We start from the raw sequence: 19,461 nt of genomic DNA on the forward strand, positions 1-19,461 counted from the left end.
AAAATATAAACAAGAAACTTTTTCTTGACAGATAAATACATACGTATGAAATAAAATTTACCTCAGATGATTTCGTGGTACATGATTGATATCTTTATAAATCAGATGGAGTCTAACCGTTTCCGAATGGAGATCAGCTCTTACGACCCAAGCTTGCTTGTCACGATCGTAGCAAGGAGTAGGAGACAAAGCAGGTGGACCAAGAGCTTGCACAGCTACCTCGCAGATCGTTCTTGCTTCGACCATTTCAAGTGAGACTCGAAGAACACCTTTATGAGCGATTTCTGACCATCTAACTCTTGGATGCCATCCAAAACCGTAACCTTCAGCATTCGAGAGATCTTCTATATGGCCAGAATCGATTCTACGATCTCCTTCGCCCAATGCCACGCTGTATCTCACTCTGCATCGATGATCGAATCCCGTGAGTCTCATTAAATAAACGCTCACGCGATTCTCTTGACCTCGACAACCCTCTGCTTCTTTATTCCCATAAGGATAGATAACGACGCTCCAATCAAAACCACCAAATGTGAAGCAATCGGTCTCAAGTTTATTTGATTTTGGCTGACCCGTTGAAAAGACCCCGGTTGGCATTCTAACTTCCGTCATGTATACCGTACGTACGTTCGCCATTGACAATTCCAACTGGAATTCGCCATTCGTGTCAGCAAAGTTACGAGTGTAGAGGTCTGATACTGGTATGTAATTGCGGTTTCCTTGAGCCGGTAATTCGTACGTGAATTTAACTCGTTTCCCTGAGAAACCTTCGTTCATCGAGAAGTGCTCCCGGTTCAACAACGTGAACGTAAAGTCGACGTAAACCCGAAGATTTCGTGATGCACCTCGCCATACCAGATATACGCCTAATACCTGAGACAGAAGAACAAGTTAGAAATTGTTTGTTTGATTGAATTTGTCGGATGATTTTTTAAAAAATGGGTATGCATTTGAATAGAAATTAGAATGAGAAAATGGACGAGTTATTAATGCTTGAGAATGTTAGGATGCCATCGTAAGCTTGTGAATAAAACAATAACCAAGGATGATAATAATGGAATATAAATTGTTATATTTAATAAGGGAAGTGATAAAAGAGTAGTTAATTTGCAAGTAAGTAGATATACTTGAGATAAAATATAAAGGTAAGCAAAATTTTCATAGGTCATTGCGTATTCTACGAGACAATGTCACGATTTTATAGAGTCTGTTACGAAATGAATTAAAAAATTCTCGTTTGTACGAGAATTTTTTTTTTTTTTATTATCATCATACCATTAATAATTAATTGTTACTTTATTAAATTATATATTATTTTTTATAAAATTTTGTATTAAATTTAATATATTGATCGTATGTATTTACCTTGTCTCCCCGTGAAAAGGCTACTGCCCATCTTTGGAAGCCACAAACAAGTTCCTTACTGGTAACGTCTCTTTCTGGATCGCGTACGACACTCCGGGTGACGACAAATGAAAAAACCCGCGTGCCGCTGCGATCTGGCAGTTGCACGAATCTGTAAAGTAGAGCCATCACCGCATCTCGATGATTCCACTTCGAGTAACTCCTTTAAGGTTATCGCAGAAAATGTTACTATGTTTCTGTTTTTTTTTTTTTTTTGTTTTTTTTTTCTGTAACAAAAAGAATATAGCATATAGAATTTATTTTTAATATCGAAAGTGTTTCTTTTTCTTTTTCTTCTCTCTCTCTCTCCCTCTCTCTCTCTCTCTCTCTCTTTCTCTTTTTCTTTTAAAACGTTAATAACGCGAATAATGAATATAAATAGTGATGAATGTATCCTTCAAAGTAGTCAATGTAAAAATGATTTAAATCTTGAATAAGAAAGATGAATGTTTTTATACGGGAAGATACGTTTTTTTTTCATTCACGTGGGTATAAATGAAACGAGAAATAATAATAAAAAAAAAAAAAAAAAAAAAAAAAAAAAAAAAGGAAAAAGAAAAAAGAAAAGAAATCAAGATATATGAGTGATCTTTGAAAATATTCATTTTCAGTGCGAAATGTCGTGGAATATTTGAAATGTATGTAAGAACTGCTTAACAACATTTAAATTCACTTTAAAAGCTCCCTCTCTTCATTCTACTATCCCACCTCATCCTCACTCTTTAGAAATTTAATCCGATTTCATTTTGAAAAGTATTCCCGCGTTTCGCGGACTACCCCTTTGTGGTATTAATTACCACGTATTGCGAAGGATTATTTCTGGTTCGAATTATAAAAGCGATATATCTACAATACAGACTTTATCTTTAGGATTTCTCTACATTTCGAAATCTGCGAGATATTTATATAATTTTAAAATCAAAATGAAATGTTGAAAAAGGTATATATGAAATGATAATAACGTGTTCGTTTCGTATCGAATCGACTAGCGCTATTTGTCACTTATTATCGACGTTCAGACGACGTCACGTGGATTAATGAACAAAATTACAGTAATTTTAGAAAAATGTAAATAATAAAGAAAGGGGATATACATATATAAAAATCTGTGAATTAAAATTGATCAGTAAAAATATACTATTATTGGATTCTCTCTCTTTCTCTCTCTCTCTCTCTCTCTCTATTTCTCTTTCTTTCTTTTTTTTTCTATTTCTTTCCTTTTTAGAATTCATTTGAAATATAGGTTAGTAGTTTCGGTTATGTTTTAATGATCGAAGAAACTCTTTATAGTAGAGATATCTATGTGTTTTTAATTGTTTTAGAAAATGTCGCGATCTATTAGTGTGCGCAAACAAAAAAAGGATGGAGGAACTGAAATATTTCGGGAAAAGATTCTTTATCGAGAATGGGCTCGTCGTTTTACTATGATGGAGAAATATACCCAGGCGATAACTTATTTTGAAAAAGCAATACAATCGGCCGACGACGACAAAGACGTAAGGTTGTTTCTTGGCCTTTGCAAAGCCCAGTTCAATTTCACCAGATATAGTATAGCCGTTCAGATTTCTGAGAAATGCATGGAAATAGGTATAATTATAATTAATATTATAATTTTTATATATACAATAATATAATATTATTATTAATATAAATATATCATAACAGTACATGTGTATAAATTTAAATATTAAATAAATATAAATAAATAAAAAAGTATATATATATATATATATATATATATATATATATATATATATATATATATATATATATATAAAAATTATATACCTAGATATGAGAAAAATACAATAATAGTAATAAAAATAATAATAAAAAAATAATAATAAAAAAATTACTTGCCTAATATGAATACTTTGTAGATCCTAATAATCATCAGGTAAAAGAAATGAGAGTGAATACGCTTTACCGAATGGGCGAATTTTGCTATAGTTTGATTCATGCTTACAATGGTTTACGACAACGTAAAATGCCTTTCGAATTATACATTTATCGGGCCAATGAAACAATAGAAACTTGTGTCGGTCGAAACACTGTACCAGATGCTTTGAAACGTCTTTTACCGTGGATCAAAAAGTTGGAAGAGTATCGCAAAGTATTGATCGAGAAGCTCACTGTGGAACCAGACGAATTCGAAGGTGAGAGGAGCTGCAAGAATAAAAGACTTCAATCTGAATTCTAAATTCAAATATTCTATGTTATCGTTTCAAATTTTTATTTGAATCTTTTTTTTTTTTTTTTTTTTTGAAATCGAACGTCAAAGTTATTATGTAATTATTAAATTAGCCATATAATTATTGAATTGGTTAATAAATAATGCAGAAATTTTCAATGAAAAATAATAGTATTTAACAAAATATATTCAATATATTTTATTTATTGAAAATACCAATATTATCATAGAAATTTATTAAATTTCCATTAGATAAAGAATTACTATAGTAATTGTCAATAAAAAATATTGATTCATTGTACTATTGTAAACATTAATATTTTTTATTGAAAATTTCAACATTAATCATTAAACCCGTAATTATATAAAAGATAATTGATAGTAAATAAATATTATATGTATATATACATATATATATATATATAATATTAAAAATTCTGACATACAATTCAATTCAATGACATATCAAAGTCTGAATACGATAATGTTAGATGTAAAAAAATAAATAAGCAAGAAACCAAGTTGATGGACTATCATTAATTGATTTATCGACGACGATTAGGAATTGATGAGGATCAATCAAAGTTCAAGGTGAACGATCCAGTTGCCAAAGAAGAAATGTACAATGCAAAGCTGCGAAAAACCATAGCCAAGATTTATTTACGTCATATGGCTGTCGAAAAAGAGTTTCGTCAACGATTGCTTGAAGACAGACAAACTTTCGAATCACTGAACAAAGAATCGTCAAAGATGTTGCTACATATCCTGCAGGAAAGCTTTAAAAACACGGAATTTCGTCAGAGTATTGTACGAATGACATCGCCAATTTACGTAATGCTCTTCGCTAGAAGCGCAAGAACATTTGGTCACAAAGTGATGATTAAAACCGAAAAGAAAATTAAGAAATGTAACATCATCATACTTGCGGACTTTTTATTGCGAAGCTTACATGCTGCAAGAATGGAACGAGATTATTGTTTATTTTTCAAGTATAACTCTTTGAACAAAATTTTAATTTTTTTTTTTAGAAATTGGATATTTTTTCAAAAATTACTTTTTTTTTTTAATTATATATATATATATATATATATATATATATATATATGTTTATATTTTTTTTTATTTTTAAGATTATATTTTTATTTCTTTTTCATATATTTTGTTTTTTGTAATAAAACACATCTTGTCAAAGATTATATTTGGACAAAAATTTAATATAATTTTTTCATAGGTTACATTTTGTTAAAAATTCTATTTTTTCGGTTCTTTTCTTTTGCGTTTTTTTTTTTTTTGATATCTAATCTTACCTTATTCGAAAAAGAAATTATTAAAAATATCGTTTATCTTATTTTCTAATTGGCTTGAGTCCATATAAATAATAAAATAATCAAAGTTATATATACGTACATATATGAATATTCATATACTTTTATTTATTTTATTTTTGATCTGTAAAATATCAACATAAATGTAAAATATTAATCGAAATATCATTCCACGTGTTGTTATCTATTGATTGATTATTCAAACCTTAAAGCAAATACTGCGCACATTTGGCAATCAGTATGATTTTATTTGTTCAGTCTTGTTACTACCCACGTGACACACGACCGATACGATAAAGATGCAATGTTACGTCAGAAATGACATACGATCGATAAGGATTCAAGTGATTAAGTTTTATGGAACATCTTGCATATTGTTCTAGAACAATCGGGAAATATTCAATGAAATACAATAGATCCCCGTATAACACGGTTTCGTACAATATAGATTCATATAACATGACACCAAAATTGTGAATGGTGTTCCTATAACATAGTAAAAAAAAGGACTCGTGTACTACAGTAAAAAAAACTGGTATAACAAGATACACAGATACATATATATTTGATGACCATTATATCGTTTGACGATTGTATCGAAAAGACTGCAGTCAAGTATTTAAAAAAAAAAAAAAAAAAAAAAAAAAAAAAAAAAAAAAAAAAAAAAAAAAAAAAAAAAAAAACAGAAAAAAGAAAGAATCATTAATACATAACTTATAACTCTTTAATTTTTGTTATTAATAATTTAATATTAGTAAAAAATTAACATTTTTCCTTTTACGAATATAACTTAGGGTTATAAAAGAAAAAGTTCAAAAATAAATAGAAATTTTAAATTATTTATGATAAAGTTATAACTAACTTTTATAAATATACTATAATTTCGAATCTGAATATATATATATATATATATTATATATATATTTATATGTAATCTATATCTGTTTAACTTATGTGCCTCCTATAAATTTATTTCCCGTGTTATACGGAGTCCTCTAAGGAATACAATTAAAAAAAAGTTATTTTTATCAGATATTTTTTCAACATTGATCAAACTTCCTCCTACGCTATTTTAGATACGTCGAACGTATAAAGGACAAATTTGATTCGTACTCGAACAACATGTTCCCGTTAAAGCAGAAATGTCTGAATGCTCTTTATAAAATGATAGCGTGGGCGTATATCGATACGAGGAATTTGATGAGTCTACGTGATGAAGAAACGAAGATAAGATATTTGAAGCATCATTTAAGAGTAGGCACAACAAGATTACCACGTCAAAGAGAGTTAGCGTGGGTGAAGATCAATACGCGACAAAATGCACTTAAAACGTTTCGCCGACGATTGTCTGTTGCTTCGGAACCCTTAGAATTGGCTTGGCTTTTTCATGATTTTGCTAAGTTTTTGATTGAGATTTATCGTTTCGATCTTGCACGATATTATGCTAAAAAGGCGCGTGATTCTGCCGTCGAAGCTAAGTGCGAACAATGGATATTAAATGCCACTCACATGATGATGTTAGTCGAGATCTGTCAAAACAATCGAAATGAAGCAAAGGAGGCTGCTATTAATGCAATAGCCAGTGCTAAAAAGCTTGGTATCGATTATCTGGTAATATACGTGAATATAAATACATTCATATCAACAAATTTTTCTCCCTTTGAAATCTTTTTCACTTGATATAATTATTTATCATAATTTAAGTTTTAACGTTTCTTAGATAGACAAAAAAATTCGGATTTTTTATTTACGATATATTTAGTAATAATACAATTTATCGATAATAATACTAATAATAATAATAAAAGAAAAAAGGAAAATCAAACGGATATTATATTACAAAATATTAATTAAATAAAAAATATAATATTAATTGAAAAATATCAAATATAAATTATTGTAAAATTCAATGATTAACATTGATATCGAACGCGTTAACTATGTAATTGTATATGTTAATGAAAAAATTTTTTTTTTTTTATCGACAGGTAGATTTTTACTTTCGTACTCTCAACATAATCGACGAGGTCGATTTTGAAAGGTTGATGATAACTACGGACGGTATAGGCATTAGACAACGGATAATACTCGAATTGATGCCAGATGAATTGAAGAACGATGTGGATTTTCTTTTTCGTAGTATGGAAGTAGTACCAGCGAAACGGAGACTTTCAGTAATGCCTGGTTGTAAGCCAATCGACCGTAAGTTCAAGTTACCCTGTAGACGGAATACGATATTGCCGTGTCCTCCGAAGGATCCCGAAAAGAAAGCAAGACAGGCTTTGCTTGCTCAATACGCTCCGTCGAAAGAGAGACCTGGTTTCATCGATTTCGAAAATTACAAATGAGCCTCGGCATCACTTGCCAAGAGATATATACAATGTGATACACTAAAATTGGATTTTGGTTTTATGTATCTATATGAAACTCTCCTATTGTTCGCTTGTTTGCTTTCAACTGTTCTGATTCTTCGAGTTTCTCATATATGTATAGATGTGTATATATATATATATATATATATATATATATATATATATATATATATATAATATATACATACGTATATATATAATCTGACTTTGTTCTGTAAACGTCACGTAATATATATATATATATTTGTAAATAAAGTGTCTGTGAGAAAGGTGCCCATCAAAAGAAAATGATTTTTTTTTTTTAATTAACCTATTAATCGAAAGAATGAGTTAAAGAATAAATAAATCTGCTTGCTTTCCTCATTTCCATTAAAACATATCCATTAAACATAATTTATTCTAATGAAAATATGATATTACATAATAAATATGTCAAATCATGTTCGACGTTAAGATTATTGTAGGTGGAGATTAAAATTGTTCATTTTATAATTCGTTTAATCGATAAATTATAAATTTTTTTTTTTTTTTTTAGATTAATATCATTTAATTCATTCGCCAATTGAAAATTTTTCTACGGCAAACGGAATAAACAAAAGACTTTCTTTGTTCGTTTGAAATTTTTTTTTTATCGATGACATAAACGTTTCTAGGTTGTGCGCTAAGATTTAAGCCTGTTAGGCTTCTCTTATTAACTTGTATTTAACATGAAAGTTATCTTTCTCTCAACGATGATAATGGAAATTTAAGATGACATCGACGTTGATACGAACCGACTCGAAAGCGAGATCCGCAACTATATTGACTGACGATGAAATTAAAGACGAATTTGGTAATATAGAGGAGACAAGAAAGGCCATTGAACGTGCAGTTAATCGTGCACATAATACGAAGAAAACAAATTCTACGGTTACGAATTCAATAGGAAACGATCGACAATTTGCTCAGGCATTGCATTACGAAGCTGATCAATTGTATCAAAAGTATATAATAATGTTTATTGTATTTTTAAAAGGGATATTATTCTGTGTTGATGGAGCAACCTTTAAAAAAAGAAAAAGAAAAGAAAAAGAAAAAGAAAAAAAAGTTAAGTTACATGTGATAGGATGAAAATATCAAATAAATGTTTTGTCGAAGTTACGCACGATAATAATTTGATTTTTATTCTATCTAAATGCAATGTTGCTCTAACTATTATTCTTATATATATATATATATATATATATATATATATATATATATATATATATATATATATATATTTATACATTTTTTTGTTTTTATATCACATACGGCGGCACAACGTTACATCACAAATATTACAATAGCTATTTTTTATTTCAAAAAAAAAAAAAAAAAAAAAAAAAAAAAAAAAAAAAAAAAAAAAAAAAAAAAAAAAAAAAAACAATATTTGATCAATCAATGTTAGATCGATGTAAACAATCAAGAGAAATATTCCTAATGATACGTGTATCTCATTGGTGTTTTAAATGATATAATAAAATATTATCAGATGAAGAAAATTAATTTAATTCCGTGCAAATAAAATATTGAAATTAATGAAATGATTAATGATTTTATTTACAGAGGAAATTATGAGACTGCATTGGTGTTGTATCATAGAGCAGCAAAAGTTTGTCCTCGCGATGGTAGCCATAGTACAGCGGCAAGACGAACAGCAACTATGATAAACTCATGGCAAAATCCATCAAAACGTTTGAGAAAGTTCTTGTCAAAAACTAAACCTGAATCAGAACTGACGATCGCACTTTGTCCCGAAGTGGCTGCCATTAAAGCCGCTAATGTACTTAGAGAATCTCCAGATTTCTCATCTGTGAACGAAGTTCTCAGGTAATATCTGTAAGCTTCACCTTTCTGGATATTTATCAACATAACTATCTCGTTTAATATTCTTTTCTTATATTTATTAAAAATGAAAAGAGATATTTAAATTGAAGAAAAAAAAGTCAAAAAAATAATATGGAAATTTTCGATATTTAATATATAGCGAATAAAAAGCAAAAAAAAAAAAAAACAAAATTAAAAAAGAAAAAAAAAAAGAAATCGACACTAGTATCATTATGAGATTAAATTATTATAAATGACAGTACGTTGAAATGATCGATAAAAGATGACAATTTTGTGAAACATATTTTCTATCGAAATAAATAATATCAATTTAGTAATTTATAGTATATAAATTCTTTTTTTATAGCATATAATCACTCCTATATGTTATTAATTATTATTAACTATTACTATATATTACTAGTATTGTTTAGAGTAATTTATTATATATTGTAATTTAATAGTTTAATATTGCAAAAGAAGATATATATATATATATATATAGAAAAATAGAAAAAATATAATGATATGTAGTATGTGGAATATATAAATTGTTATATGCTATAAATTACTCTAATAAATAGTATATTATTGGTATCAGTAAAGAAATAATAATCGAAATTTTCATTAAAAGACATCGATATGATATTATTTATTTGCAAATAAAATATTGAAATATTTGATTTGTTTATCTTTTATTACTCTTTTCAAATAATAAGAGATTTTTATATCAACGTGTTTACTGTCATGAGAATCACTAATGAATAATTTTTATAAAACTAACTTTCTGATAATAGAAAGGAAGCTTATTAAAAAAAAAAAAAGAAAAAAACAATATAAGAAAATAGAAAATTAATGTTGAAGTCGACTACTTTCTTATTTTTCCAATCTCTTAAATCCGATCAGTTTTCTAACAAGTATCGACGATAATGAGATTCATGTCGAGCATAACAGTGAATATCCTTCGTGAATATTCTATTCAAGATACTTATCGAAGGTATCAGATGGTGCATAATGATTTATGCAACGATATGTTGACAGTGAACGCGTTAATATTTCATTGTTATAAGTTTATAAACACTATTCGTTTATTCGTACAGTTGTAGATATAAAAATACGACAAAGTATAATTCTTACGAAAGTATAATTTTTAATTCATTCGAAATAAATCAGAGAATTATCCTTTCAATTTAGTTACTTCGATGAGCACAAAAATCTTTGGGATAGATCATCAACGACATCGAGTTTCTCAAAGTTACATCTAACACGATCAAACGCTATGTTAAATCGTTTGAGGAACGTGGCTGATACGACATTGAAGAAATTAGAAACAGCATTTCATTCTGGCAATGTTAAAGCATCTTTTCAATATGCGAAAGAATTATTGGCTGTTTCGTCAGGAATCGGAGAGCCTAAAAGATACGAAGTTGAAGCTCATCGTTATTTGGCCTTGACCCACGTAATGCTTGGTAGACACGACAGAGCTGTGAATAATGTCGCTAGAATGGTATACCTAGCGAAAATAAGTAACGATTCGGTTTTAATTTTGCAATCACTTTTGACCTTGGGCAAGGTACATTTAAGTTTCGATCATTTGGATGCCGCGGCTCGTGCCTGGGAACATTTATCGAAAAATTTGGAAGAACCGATTTTACGTGCTTGGATTCATCATGAGATTGGCCGATGTTATTTGGAAACTGGAAAATTTGTTAAAGCATTTAATATGGGCAACCGAACCTTAGAAATCGCTGAAGATATCGGCTCGAATAAATGGATCCTTCATGGTAAACTCCTTAAAGCTCAGACCTTGGTGAAACTTGGTAGATTTGCCGAGGCCTTGGAGGAATTGAGGATTTGCGCTAGGATCACCGAGGAGGAAGGTGACACGCCGACGCTTTCTTACATTCAAAATCTTATCACCGATTTGACACGTCTCTTAAGAAGAATTACCTTTGGTTCGGAGATCGAGGAGAAAGAGAAGAAGAGAGAAGAGGAAGAGGATGATGTTGAAGAAGAAGAAGAAGAAGAAGAAGACGAGGAAGAAGAAATATCTAGAGACAGTTTAACGATGGAAAATGAGAGCTTTTCTTTCTGTTCCTCATCTCGACGATTGGATGAAGAGGAAGAAGAAGAAGGAAAAGAAGCAGAAGAAAAAGAAGAAAGCGAGAAAATAGTCACAAGTTCTACATCTACGACATTTCGAAGTGGGAAGAACGATCCATTGGATCATGAAAATCCTTCGATTGCTGGGATAAGACTGACGAATAGTATGACATCATTGAAGAGCGAGATAACCAATGCTACCTACGTTATCGATAAGAAGACCAAACAAAACAAAATGGAAATGAAATGGAAGAAAAACGAAAAGGATAACGTAAAGGTATCATCAAAGGAATATATATTTAATGACAATGAAGACTTTCAAAAGGTAGATAGGTATATGTTGAAAGAGGTCGATAAAATGGAGTTTAAGGTGGGGCCCGAGTCGATCGATGAATCCGACAAGATGCTTCGTAAAAAGAAGAGAAAAGAGGAAGGGAAAGAAATTGAAGAGGAAATAACGGAGGACCCAGAGAAAATGATAGAGATCATTCGTGTCGCTTTGTCCATGTCGAAAGAGGAAGTTCGCTCCATCGAGAAAATCCAAATCGTTCAAGAACCAACTTCAACGACGACGACGACGACGACGACGACAACGACATCAACAACGACGACGACGACGACGACGACGACAACATCGACGACGACGACGACGACGACGACGACGATGAAGACGACGATCGATAAGACGGATTCGGAATTTCGGGGTAGGAACTTTCGCGAGGATAAAAGGAGAAATGATGTCGGTGATTCGATTACAAGAGGAAGAATGCGCGGTGACTTAACTGGTCGTTCCTTTCTTAAAAACAATCGTTAATGTCCGCCACAAGGAAATAAATATTTGATAAGATTATTTTATAAACTATACATTTACAATTTATCATTATTTCTTACAAATTACGTATTTCAATCTATAATTGATAATTCTTCTTATATTTCCCTTTCTTTTTTCTTTTTCCTTTTATCTACATAGAAAATAAATATTTGTGACTTTCATAAATTTCGATTGAACGATCATTAATTCCAAATTCCTTTCTTTTTTCTTTCAATGCGACCTCATAAATTTTCTTTGTTAATCTTCCACCTCTTTTTTTTTTTTCCCTATTCTTTTTTTCTCCTTATCGAAAATCAATATTATATAATAGATATCTATTAGGTCTATCTATAATTATTACAAATTATTTTTTATATAAATGTAATAATTTAATATATATATCAATGTGATTAGTTATTACTCCAAAGCCTAATAATCTATCACACGAGTTAAACTCCGAACTATATTCTTCCATCGACGATTCCAATCGTACTAATTGCACCGTCATTGTCGTCGATTAAATTCCACATCAAGCATTCCCGAATTTACGAAGCTTTACGATCTCTCAAATGATATATCTATACTGATACGCCTATGGCGTGTCAATTGCGATAAATTAAGCAGTTAGTCGTACGAATTAATCACGCGAATCATATCGATTTATTTATTTGTTTGTTTGTAAATGACAATTATTTGTCATTTACATCCATCTAAGTTTATTATAAATATCAATAATTTTAGAATGCAAATAATTCTGTAGACTTTTTTGTTCTTTCTTTCTTTTTTTTTTTTTCCTTTCTTCTTTCTTCCTTTCCTTCCTTCTTAATTATCGAGAAAAAGTTAAGATAATTGAACGGATATTAATCATAAATATTTAATTATGTAGAAAATTCTATCGAGTGGTAAATTTTACGTAGGAATTTTTTCATCGCACGAGAAAATGCGTATTCTAGGGAAAAATGAAATCAGCTAAAACGAAATGAATATTCAGTTTTCTCTCTCTCTCTTTCTCATTCTCTCTCTCTTTTTCTCTCTCTCTCTCTCTCCCCACGGTTGCACGATGAATCGTAATCCAAAGTGAAAATTGTACGAGTGGCAGAGAGATTTTTATTTTTTAAAAAATTTATCTTTGCCTTTCACACTTGAACCTGTGATACGGTCGGAATGTATAATACTATCTTTTGTATAAAACGTATTGACGTGCACGATCTTTTCAAATTTTTCGTTTTATCCTTCTTTAAAAAAAAAAAAAAAAAAAGAAAAGAATCAATACTCACTTACATAAACGTATGAAAAAGTTTGACGAGCTTTATGTTCAACAACGATTTACTTCTTGGCCAAAAGAATATGACGAAATTAATACGTTCGTTCTCTATGAATTCATTTTTTTTCTCCTAAAAGAAAAAAAGAAGAAGAAAAAAAAAAAAAAGAAAATTATATAATGTGAAATTTTTATAGTATTTTTATTAATATATTTATACCATTCTATGTTATAAGTTTTATCACGCTCTACTATAGTAAAGTAAAAATATTATTATTATTATTATTATATTTACTATATTTCTTTTTAATAAATAAAATTATATTATATAATGTGATATAAACATATTATAATAATTTTAATAATAACTACTTTATACCTTGACTTTTACGTAATATAATTTCTTTTCTATTTAAATATCTTTAATTACGGCCTCTATATGTATATATATATATATATACAATACTATAAATTTCACGTTATATACATATACTTTCTTGTTATAATATTTTAAATTACATGATAATACAACTTATATTTAATAAATATTATTTCTAAGATGTGAATTAGCAATTAATTTTATGAAAAAAATTTTATGATAAAAGAAAAGAAAAGAAAGGAAAAAAAAAAAATAAATAAAATGAGACAGATGCATATATCGCATAAGCGTATGATTTAAAAGTTACATGACATTATTGAAGATTAACGATACTAACAATCAAGTTTCTTTCCGATAATATGAAAAAATATAAGTGACTTTTAATTATCATCTGGTACATAATCTTTGACAAAGTAATATCTATTTTAAGTCTTGCAGTTCGATGCGTCCGATCAAAGCTATTACGTGTCAAGATAGTAACTAGCGTGATCACTAAGCTCTCTGTTTCTGTTCACTTTATTTATCGTTATCGATCGATGAGATCGATATATAAACGATACTTTTCGAAACTTTAAAGAGACGAAATAAATATATATGAAAACATTTTTTTTTCTTTTTTTTTTTTTTTCTTTTTTTTCGTATGCCCATTCATACTTAGTTTTAAATTTAAATCCGACATTAAATTCATTCTATAATCTTTAATTATAATATAATACGATCATATCATATCGAAAAATTGGTTGTTAAACTCACCTTCATGGTATCTTAAATTATCTTAAATCAATGATCTGATTGTTTCTATCTTATGAATGTTTTTTTTTAATCCTCATTAATCTAATTTTCAAGTTACAGACTTATAATATTTATATGAGCCGGTAATTATGAAAGTGATTTGATCGTAAATTAATAATTTCACGAACTTATGCTTTATTCAAATGTCGTTCTGTCAAAAAATTTTTTTATATTAACGCAATATAAAAGAATGATCGTTGAAAAAAAATTATTATACTAACACTTTGTTTGTCATTTAATTTAATATATGACGGAACACTTTTATTATCATCAATTCATATCTATTATTTATTTATTTATTTATTTATTTATTATTTTCCTTTTAAATCTTATTTCACTTTAATAGATTCACTTTTATTAATTATTAATTATTAATAACAGATAATAATTATAATAATAAAATAATCAAAGAGAAATTAATCATGTTTTTCCTAAATTATACCAATTCGTTATGGTTATCTAATTTTTTTTGTTTTTTTTTTGTTTTTTTTTTTTTCTTTTCACTTAAATATAACTTACAATAGATATAAAATATAAAGCGCGTAAAATAAACGAGATATTTCTCGTTTTATCGAATAGAGAAAAAAAAAACAAAAAAAAAAAAAAAAAAAAAAAAAAAAAAAAAAAAAAAAAAAAAAAAAAAAAAAAAAAAAAAAAAAAAAAAAAAAAAAAAAAAATTTCTGGACTTATTGAAACAAATTGAAAGAAGAGAAACGTAAAGCCGAAAAACGAATAAAGTTGAACTATCGATTCGATAGAAATGTTACGGCTCTTTCTCGAATTGGGAATTCCTTTTCAATATCCTACGAAGATAGGAAGAAAGTTTGTCTTAGAAAAATATCGAGCACTTTACGATATTCTTGCCGCTTAAGGCTGACTTTGACTGACTCCGGCCTCTGAAGAGAGGCCTGGTTGCTTGTGAACGAGTAGCTCAACAGGTAGCCCCGTTAAAGCCTACGTACAATTTTCATTTCAGTCTTTCATTCTAACGTTTTACAATATTCCATGATATCGCACTATGATAAACTATATAACATCTCTAATCTCATTCAAGTATGATAATGATAATTCAAAAAGGAAAAAAAAAAATCATGAAAAATTCTTCATTTCATTTTCTTTTTCCTCCTTTCTCTCTCTCTCTCTCTCTCTCTCTCTCTCTCGCTCTCTCTTTTGTATGCATACACGATCGTTGGGTATTTTTTATTTATTTTTTTTTTTTATTTTAAATTTGTGCGTAGAGTTTTAAACGGGTGATTAGATCGAACGTAAAATTTATATTAAAAATGAAATTTTATCCTGTCTAGAATTTAATATCAATCCGATCATATTGTTTGTATAATTATTTATATACTGTAGTCAATATATTATAATTTATTTTTTTATAACCGATAATAGTTATAAGAAATAATATAATTATATAATTTAGTTAATTAGAGAGAAAGAGAGAGAGAGAGAGAGAGAGAGAGAGAGAGAGAGAAAGAAGAAAATATATTAGTTCATAAATAATAATATTTATAAAATATAACTATAACTATTATTATTATAATAACTATGTTGTTCAAACGTAGTAATTTGTTATACATGATATCCCAATTGTAGTGGATTAAATAATATTAATAACAATGCGAGATATAAATGAAATTGATTAGTATGCATTTATACATGCATATGCGATGTACATACATATATGCAATCGAAAAATGCATTCACATCACTTTCTCTCTCTCTCTCTCTCTCTCTCTCTCTCACATATTTTATTTTTATTTTTAAATGAGAAACAATACTTTTTACTTTAATATATTGTAGTATATGCAATTTTTGATCCACATGATATAAACCCGTTTCTTTAAATTACTAACAATATAATATGTGGGATGCAATTCGTTATGAGTCGCCAAGCAGTTGGATTGAAGTCAATGAGAAAATGCACTTTCCTGTTTCCTACCACACGTTTTCATCTTCGGTAATTCGTGGTTATGAGCAAAGGTGTTTCCAAACGAGTTCATATCTGCAATTTCGAGCTTTCCTATTTCCAGTTGAAAATTTATGGAATTCGTTTTAGTCATGTGTATGTTTCTCAAAATGCTTTACCATTCATTTTCGTATATTATTGAGTTTGTTGGTTAATTTCTATCGTATTTATTTATTTGTTTGTTTGTTTGTTTGTTTGTTTGTTCGTGGGTGTGTGTGTGTGTGTGTGCGTGCGTTTAGATAAATAAAATTAATTAAAATTATTTTGTTTTTTAAAAAAGAAAAAAATGTTTGATTGATAATATAGATATCAATTATTATTTTCTAGTTCGAATATAATTTTATGATTTTTCTCTTTGATTCTAAAAAACAACAAAGCGTTTATTTATCTTTATCGAGTAAAAAATATCTATATATACATATATGTAACAAGTTGATAAACTTGAAGTTGTTAATTAGCATTTTATCGAGCGGATGTTGTTGTCTTTTATATTTTTTTTTTCTTTTCTCTTTCTCTCTCTTTCTCTCTCTCTCTCTCTCTCTCTCTCTCTCTCTCTCTCTCTCTCTCGCTAAACTCATCCTCGAACTTTAACTAAAACTTCTGTCAGCTTCGTTGCATATTTGTAACTCTTCCATCGAATCGATTTGAATGCAAAAGCCAAGGAACCGGCGGGGCTGAGCTTGCATTAAAAATGCATTTCCAAGCAACTTACGTACTAACGGAATTCACGTTCCATCGTAAACTTTGCTGTGTTCCGTTATGGAAAACGAGTCGCTTAAAATGACTTCGTTCTTTGAAAACATCTATTATGTTTCAACGACGAGAGATCTAAAGGCGGATCTATTTGCCATCGTGATATTGAAAAAGATTTTTCCACGGTGCACTGTTTTCTTTCATTCATCTTTCATCGAATTTCGAAAGCTTTTTAAAAATGATTTTTATCGATAATCCTTGACACAACTGATCACCCAAGTATATAAGTTCTTTTTTTTCTTTTCTTCTCTTTCTTTTCTTTTTTTTTTTCAAGATAAACGATATCTTATCGCCACTCGTTTTTTAAGATGATTCATGATTACTCATAAGAACGATGATTTTATAATAAATACCACTTGAATTTGAGCTTGTCGTGTTAATTTGTTCTTCATTTTATCTCTTTTTTTTCAGACAAAAATCCACTCGACAAATATTCCAATTTATGTCTATATTATATTTATATATTCATACATACATATATATATATATATATATATATATATATATATATATATATATCTATTTATAAAGAATATTCTTGGAAGATATTCGAGATAATAGATAATCAGAAGGAAACAAAAGATTAAATGGAAAGATGATTATTAAATGATATCAGATCATTTACTATATCAAAATTCTGAACAATAACGATGTACTTATGTACGAAGAAACCAAGAGATTTTTAATGGTTGAAAAACTTTTTGAAAGAAACCGATGAAAAGTTTGAAATGGCTGTAGATCGCGGAACTGTTCCGTCGCATTAATCTCGAAAGTTTTCGAGAAAGAACTGGCCTGCAATTTCGATGCACGAAGTGAACGGACTGAACGAGGAAACGAGAGAACGGACGAGTGGGCGTGAAATACTACAGCCGCTCGATAGTTCTCTCTAGGTCAGGTTACTGCATTTTTCCTTCTCCCTTTAACTTTTTCTTCTTCCTGGAAACGAAAGAAAAAAAAAAAAAAGAAAAAAACGAAAAAATAAATAAATAAATAAATAAATAAATAAAAGAGGAAGGAAAGTTGTCAAGCATCTTCTAAAAGGTGTCCGTGGTACGCTCGAACCTTCGACGTACCTGATCGATGTGAATATAAGATATAATCTTCCTCAAGCTTTCGAGAAACTTTCACGATGGTGCACTCAATTTCATTTTTTTTTTTTTTTTTTTTTATTGTATTTTCTTTTATTTTTTCGTTGCTTCTCTTCTTTAAAACAAATAAAGGTTATTGTATTTTTTTTTTCTTTTCCTTTTTTCTTCCTTCTTTTTTTTCTTTTTTGTTAAATATTATATATCGTCGTACTCGTTCGAACTTCGAAAAGATTTTTTCTTTCCTTCCTTTTTTTTTTTTTTTTTCTTGCAAACATCATTGCAATTTCAAATTAAACATACACTTCAACGATAAATCTTGTCGTATATATCTTTATAACGAATCCACGGTGTATACGGAATAATTTATTTACAAGAAAATTATATTTAATCTTACTTCTTTTTTTTTCCTTTTTTATATTATTCCATTTTATGAAACGAATAAGAATCTTTCTTTTTTTTTTTTTTTTTTTTTTTTTTTTGTAAATATTGCACACATTATTCATAGTCATTTAGACATTTGTAGTTTAACAATATTTTCTTTTCTTTTTCTTTTTCTTTTTTTTTTTTGCATACAAGAGATATCGCAATTTTGAACAAATATTAAATTCGGCAATAAGTATTATTGTAATATTTTTATAATGCATAAGCATAAGAGTAGAGAGTATTTAAAATAGTGTCAAAAGAACTCATTAACCGTAATCGTAATTAATTAACGAAATAGAGAAATATCTTAATAACTAATTGCAAAAGTGTTGTAAGTTTTAATTCTTTTTTTTTTTTATTAAAAATAACGGTGAGTACTATTAGTTTTAATTTTATTCTTTCTCTCTCTTTTTTTGAAATTTTTTTTTCTTTTTTTTTTTTTATTTTTTTTTTTTAATATTTTCATTTCTATCTCTATACTATATATCAATTAATCGGAGTGAGAATCTCGCAATTAAGGTATTTTAATCGTTGGCAGCTTTAATTTTTCGTCCACTGACGCGGGTAATATGCAATTATCTCACGAGATAATTGTCGACTGTGGTTTAATATCATGCACAGAGAAAATTTTGGAGAATGATATTATCCCGTGAGTTAATAACAACTATGTCCGACAAGGAAACAACAACAACAACAACAATAATATCAACAATAACAATTTGTTTTTCTTTATCTGGAA

General features: G+C 28.6%; 3 protein-coding genes across 4 annotated transcripts in view; 2 read left to right on the forward strand and 1 right to left on the reverse strand.

The window, feature by feature from the left end:
- Positions 1-19,461, reverse strand: part of LOC124951745 — a 94,754-nt gene that overhangs the window by 1,360 nt on the left and 73,933 nt on the right. For both annotated transcript variants that reach the window (XM_047500572.1, XM_047500574.1), the window contains exons 2-3: positions 1,366-1,631; positions 62-873 (exon numbers count right to left, since the gene is read on the reverse strand). In XM_047500572.1, the coding sequence (XP_047356528.1) occupies positions 62-873; positions 1,366-1,533 (980 nt within the window). In that variant the 5' untranslated portion in view covers positions 1,534-1,631. The remainder of the gene's footprint in view (positions 1-61; positions 874-1,365; positions 1,632-19,461) is intronic.
- LOC124951721 (outer dynein arm-docking complex subunit 4-like) lies at positions 2,730-7,268 on the forward strand. Its single transcript, XM_047500527.1, has 5 exons — positions 2,730-2,991; positions 3,285-3,560; positions 4,158-4,584; positions 5,997-6,531; positions 6,909-7,268. Exons 1-5 carry the CDS (start codon positions 2,730-2,732, stop codon positions 7,266-7,268), a joined length of 1,860 nt encoding a protein of 619 aa, XP_047356483.1.
- Positions 7,924-19,461, forward strand: part of LOC124951722 (outer dynein arm-docking complex subunit 4-like) — a 21,447-nt gene continuing 9,909 nt past the window's right edge. The window contains exons 1-3 of the mRNA XM_047500528.1: positions 7,924-8,275; positions 8,880-9,143; positions 10,314-11,095. Coding sequence (XP_047356484.1) covers positions 8,043-8,275; positions 8,880-9,143; positions 10,314-11,095 — 1,279 coding nt within the window. The 5' untranslated portion in view covers positions 7,924-8,042. The remainder of the gene's footprint in view (positions 8,276-8,879; positions 9,144-10,313; positions 11,096-19,461) is intronic.

The sequence above is a fragment of the Vespa velutina genome, chromosome 9 (assembly GCF_912470025.1).
Source record: "Vespa velutina chromosome 9, iVesVel2.1, whole genome shotgun sequence".
Lineage (NCBI taxonomy): Eukaryota > Metazoa > Arthropoda > Insecta > Hymenoptera > Vespidae > Vespa > Vespa velutina.